This window comes from Heterodontus francisci, unplaced genomic scaffold (genome assembly GCF_036365525.1).
Source record: "Heterodontus francisci isolate sHetFra1 unplaced genomic scaffold, sHetFra1.hap1 HAP1_SCAFFOLD_313, whole genome shotgun sequence".
NCBI lineage: Eukaryota > Metazoa > Chordata > Chondrichthyes > Heterodontiformes > Heterodontidae > Heterodontus > Heterodontus francisci.
Genome location: NW_027141364.1, coordinates 1,766,661 through 1,772,997, shown reverse-complemented (window position 1 = coordinate 1,772,997; position 6,337 = coordinate 1,766,661). Strand labels below are relative to the sequence as shown.

The 6,337-nt window shown below is 39.8% G+C and overlaps 1 protein-coding gene across 1 annotated transcript; it reads left to right on the top strand.

The window, feature by feature from the left end:
• The first annotated feature begins 1,465 nt into the window (after window positions 1-1,465).
• LOC137362981 (probable G-protein coupled receptor 139) lies at window positions 1,466-4,230 on the top strand. Its single transcript, XM_068027092.1, has 3 exons — window positions 1,466-1,625; window positions 2,899-3,066; window positions 3,329-4,230. The coding sequence occupies exons 1-3, from the start codon at window positions 1,466-1,468 to the stop codon at window positions 4,228-4,230; spliced, it is 1,230 nt and encodes a 409-aa protein (XP_067883193.1).
• Window positions 4,231-6,337: the final 2,107 nt, after the last annotated feature.

Sequence of the window (6,337 nt, the reverse complement as noted above, 5' to 3'; positions counted from 1 at the left end):
CCGATAGGGCCACTCAGCACCTAACCTCATTACAGCCTTGCTTCAAACATGGACAAAAGAGCTGAGCTCAAGAGGTGAGGTGAGAGTGACTGCTCTTGACATCAAGGCAGCATTTGAACGAGTATGGCATCAAGGAGCCCTAGCAAAACTGGAGTCAATGGGAATCAGGGGGAAAACTCTCTGCTGGTTAGAGGCATATCCAGCGCAAAGGAAGATGGCTGTGGTTGTTGGAGGTCAATCATCTGAGCTCCAGGACATCACTGCAGGAGTTCCTTAAAGTACTGTCCTAGGCCCAACCGTCTTCATCTGTTTCAACAATGACCTTCCTTCAATCATGAGGTCAGAGGTGGGGATGTTTGTTGATGATTGCTCAATGTTCAGTACAATTCACGACTCTTCAAATACTGAAGCATTCCGTGTAGAAAAGCAACAAGACCTGGACAATATCCAGGCTTGGGCTGATAAGTGTCAAGTAGCATTCGCGCCACACAAGTGCCAGGCAATGACGATCTCCAACAAGAGAGAATCTAACCATCTCCCCTTGACATTCAATGGCATTACCATTGCTGAATCCCCCACTATCAACATCCTAGGGGCTACCATTGACCAGAAACTGAACTGGAGTAGCCATATAAATACCGTGGCTACACGAGCAGGTCAGAGGCTAGGAATCCTGCGGCGAGTAACTCACATCCTTACTCCCCAAAGCCTGTCCACCATCTACAAGGCACAAGTCAGGAGTGTGATGGAATACTCTTCACTTGCCTGGATGGGTGCAGCTCAAACAACACTCAAGAAGCTCGACACCATCCAGGACAAAGCAGCCCGCTTGATTGGCACACGATCGACAAACATTCACTCCCTCCACCACCGACGCACTGTGGAGGCAGTGTGTACCATCTACAAGATGCACTGCAGCAACGCACCAAGGCTCCTTAGACAGCACCTTCCAAACCCGCGACCTCAACCACCTAGAAGGACAAGAGCAACAGATGCATGGGAACATCACAACCTGCAAGTTCCCATCCAAGTGACACACCATCCTGACTTGGAACTATATCGCCGTTCCTTCACTGTCGCTGGGTCAAAAGCCTGGAACTCCCTTCCTAACAGCACTGTGGGTGTACCTATCTCACATGGACTGCAGCGGTTCAAGAAGGCAGCTGAACACCACCTTCTCAAGGGCAATTAGGGATGGGCAATATATGCCGGCATAGCCAGAGACGCCCACATCCCCTGAATGAATAATAATAAAAACAAACCTTTTTCTACTGCATTCATTTCCTCAGGACATTCATCACAAAACACATGAGCATGTGAGTTACAAGGTTCATCATTTCGCGCTGTGTACTGCTCATATTGTGAGATGTTGAAATCAAACCTACGAATGAATCTTATTACTTTGATTTCCATGTTTGATAGCGACTTTCTTTAATTCCTTCATTGGCTGTGGGCAGCGTTGGCAATGTCAACGTTTGTTGCCCATCCCCAATTGCACTTGACAACTGAATGGCTTGATAGGTCTTTTAAGAGGGTGGATAAAAGTCAGTCACATTGCTGTGTCTGGAGTCACACGTATGCCAGACCAGTTGAGAATGGCAGACCTTCTTCCCGAAAGGACAAGAGTGAACCAGATGGGTTTTTCCAACAATCAATAACAGTTTCGTGCCCCCTTACTGAGACTCGCGTTCAATTCCAGAATTTATTTTAAAATTAATTAATTACATACATTCATTAATTGAATTTCCACCAGCTGCCGTGGTGGGATTTGAACCCTTTCGCCAGGAGATTAGCCCAGGTTTCTTGGTTATTCAGTTCAGTGACATTAACACTATGCCACCGTCTCCCAGAATTTTGTGTCATCCCAACCAATTATCCTTACCAGGACCCTCCCATTCCTTATTCTCCTCTCTTTTATCTTTCACCAAATCTCCTTAATTATATTCCACCTTGGATGGCATTATGCGATGCCTCAGAGCTCTCCGACTTTTCTCAGAGACCTAAACCTTGATTAACTCCCGTCCCCTGCATGTAAAGCATTCCAATGTGATCAAAACAGGACCGAATTGTCCTACCTTCTAGAGCAGGAGGACTATCACACAATTCATCGGGACTATCTAAGCATCTGAAACGAAGTCATGCCAGGGCAGTTGTCTACTTGCAGTATGGCTGGTCAACAAGATCTAATGCAGTCATTGCGTGATTACTTTCAAACAGTCCTGTGCTGAAAGGACTTCCAGCCTAAGTATTCATAACCATAATGTTAATGTTATCAGACATGTCTCTGAACGCGTCTTTGACAAATTCCCTTCAATTAACAATCACAAACGGAGTTTGTGCTCCAAGTCTGGTCCCTATCCATTTCTACTTAACTTTATCCGTAATCACCCCTTTTCCCTCGCTCTTTATTGTTATAGAAATGTGAAACCTAGTCGCTAGGTCCATAAAATGTAGAATGCAAAGGTTATTGTCTTTGTCCCATACCTTTAAACCCATGATAACTATTTCTTTAAAGTCACGTGCCACTGGGAAGTATACAAGAGGAATTGAGGGTGTCCTCTAAACCTTTTCACAGATTTCACACTTTTCCTTAATCTATTTAATGTCTTCATTTACTCCTCGATAAACACACCTGCATCATTTAACAGGGTTTTTAATCTCTGACAAGAAAGGTGAGCAAGTTGTCTGTGCAACGTCGAGAAATTTTGCTTATTATCTCTCTGATTATGGACAGCTGATGCCACAAATACATCTCTAACACTCGAAATAGAAACACCATGTTTTCTTCCGGGGATACAATAATGCTCTGACTGAGTAAACTGAAATTTCACTGACTATCCAAAAACAATTGACTTTTCATGTTCCACATCAAGTTTCCTTTGTGCCTTTGCATTGAAGGTTTAGTCAACAGTAAAGGTATTTCACCAGGGACTGCATCAGTACTGATAAAGAGGCTTACTGCAGCTACTTTACAAAGAATAACTACTCAATTCAATGACTTCAATGTGTTGTCAGCAGCTGGTAGCACTTTTATATTCCTTAACCTGTGTCGATTAAGAAGGAACAGTATTTAAACCAGAAAGGGAAGGATGGGAGTGGAGGATTATGACCAACATTGAATACAACATTTTCAGTGTTATCCTTTTCTCATTTAATGTTTCCCGCCTTCCACCGGATCACAGACTTTCACGACGTTTTTCACGTCCATTACTTTCAATATATCACTGGATACAGAGGCTCGTTTGAACATCTCAATAAGTATTCAATCAATCTGGTAACTTTGCGCCCAGTCTGATGTATAATTTCTGTTTATTTCCTTTGCTCACAGTTAACTTGGTGACGATTTCGATCCTGTCTCGGAAAAAGTGTGGCCTTTCCAAATGTGTCACTTTCTACCTCGTGGCCATGGCAGCGGCAGATCTATTGGTTGTTATATTCGACCTGATTCTGAGGCATATTCCCATTGTTTACCTGAAACATTTTCTTTTCCTGAAGTATTCCATCCCCGTGTGTAATATCCACGCCGCCCTGCTATTTGCAGCTACAGACTGTTCTGTCTGGTTCACCGTCACTTTCACCTTTGATCGATTCGTGGCCATCTGTCGCCAGAAGCTGAAAACTAAATATTGCACCAGGAAAACGTCGGCTATTGTTCTTGGGACAGTGACGGTGCTGAGCTGTTTAAAGAACATTTCTCGGTACTTTATGTTGTCAGGGCAGTATGGGCTGCGGAACGAACCCTGGTTTTGTTTTGCAACTACAAGTGTTCTGTACTCTCAGTTCTGGACAATAATCGAGTTCCTCCATTACATTCTAACCCCGTTTGTCCCATTTCTGGTGATTCTAGTGCTCAATGTGTTGACCGTCAGACACATTGTAGTGAGCAGTCGAGCACACAGGAGACTGCGAGCTCATAGCAGTGGCGAGAGTTCCAGAGACTCTGAGATGGAGAGCCGAAGGAAATCAATCATTTTACTGTTAGTTATCTCGGCCAATTTCATACTGTTATGGGCAGTATTAATGGTGTATTCAATATGGAATCGAATGTGGTATCTGGGAAATGGATCTGAATATATACCAGTTTTTCTGCAGGAAATAGGCTTCATGCTGCAACTCCTGAGTTGCTGCACAAACACTTGCATTTCTGCTGTGACCCAGAATCAGTTCAGAGAACAGTTGAAAACTGTGCTGAAGTATCCTTTTTCTCCAATTATTAAATTAATTCAATGATGACAAGAACTGAATCATAGACTATTTTCAACATTTTCCACATTTTAAAGAAATATTTGCAGCAGCGGTGGGCGGGGCTGTCGCTACGGTAACAGAGCAGGGGCTAGACCAGACTCTATGGTGGCAGAGCTCTGTGTTGTGGCCTCTCGTTATGGTGACAGAGCATGGGCGGGGTCTGTTCTCCATGGTGATCAGGAACGGTGGAATGGGACAGAGTCATTACCCCATGGTGATGGGGGTGTGCGGTCGCAGCCTATTCCCAATTGTGATGGGGAGTGGGTACGGGACATACTTCACAGCGTGCCACCACAATGGTCTGGGGGCGGGGCCTGATATTCGCAGGTTCCGGCTGCCAGGGTAAGCTTTGGAGCAGACAGTTAACGCGAGGCAATTGCGTCAATACTGGCACCGCCCATCTGTCGTCTCCATGCAGTCCAATGTTACAATCACAACAACAGAAGGAACAAGAAATGAGAACATACTGGGAAGCTTCAGCATGAATTCTTTATAATCCTTTAAATGCTTTGTAATACTCTGTATACCTACATGATCCAATATAACCTATATAATGCTGAATAATCTTCATAACTCTTCATGATCCGTTATCGTATTTATAACCATTATAATGTTTTATCAGCATTTACAATTGTTTATAAAACCTTCTAACACCTTCTAATGTTAAGACCATTGATAATTGTTTATTGTATTCCATAATCCTTTGTAAAGCTTTATTATCGTATACAAACTTTATAATTGTTTATGAGACTTAAATAACACTTACAACACTTCGTAACTCATCAGCATGCTTTATAATCATTTGGAATGTTTTGTAACCCTTTATAGTGCTTTATAAGACTTTGTAATCCTTTATAAACATTTATCATCCTTTATGACATAGTAAACAAATAAAAGAAATAGAATTACTCTTTATAACAATTTATAATCCTTTGTAACCATATCTGACATTCAATAATCATTCATAATCGTTTTTATAACGCGTTACAAAATTCATAGCACGTCATAATACTTCATACCACATTATAATTCTTTATAAAACTTTAGAAACCTGCATCATACTTTATAATTAATTGTGATAATTTACAATATTTTATAACATTTGTAATTTTTAAAAATCATTAATAATCCATTCTAACACTCTGCAATCCTTTATAACCCTTTATAACCCTTTATAATGCTTAATAATACTTTTTGATAATTATAATCATTTATAACACGTTATATTTCATAATTGTTTATATCACTTAAATTTAAAATTTGCAGTAATTCTTTATAACCCTTGATAATCCTTGGTCCTTCATCACACTTTACAACAGCTTATAATCTTTATAATCCTTTATAACGCGTTGTAGTATTTCATGATCCTCTGTAATCCTATATAACCCTTTAGATTCATTTTAACCGTGTATAATCCTTTATAAACTTACATAGTCTTTTCCAAACCTTTCCGAAATCACTTAAGTCCTTTATTACACTTTTTAATGCTGGGTGAACATTTGTATTTCGTTACAATTCTTCTGATTTTTTTTGTAATACTTAATAACCCATTTAACACTTTATAATTATTTATAGCCCTTTGCAATGCTTTATCCTGCCTCATAATTTTAATGACTCATTCGAATACGTTATAAATGTTAATAGCCCTTTCCAAAACTTTATAAATCGTTCTAGTCCTTTACAACGCGTTTTGTCCTTCACAAAACTTGATAGTTTTTATAATCCTATCGATTTGTACTTGTAAATCCGTTAGAATAATTTGCAATCCTGTATAACACGTCATCACCCTTTATAACCCTTTAGAACCTTATATTAGTATTATTATTACTATTATTATTACTATTATGATTATAGCTATTAATAATAATAATTTCAATCCATAATAATCATTCAGAATTTTGGTAAATCTTATCATCAGTTGTAATTCATTATATTCCCTTGTAAAAATTGATATAACTTTGAACATCCTTTACAATCCTTTGCAATACTGTAGAATGCTTTTTAACACCTTATGACAAATCATAGACCATTATAATCCTGCATAAATCTCTATAATATTGCAAAATTGTTCATCATATTTGAAGGCCTTCGT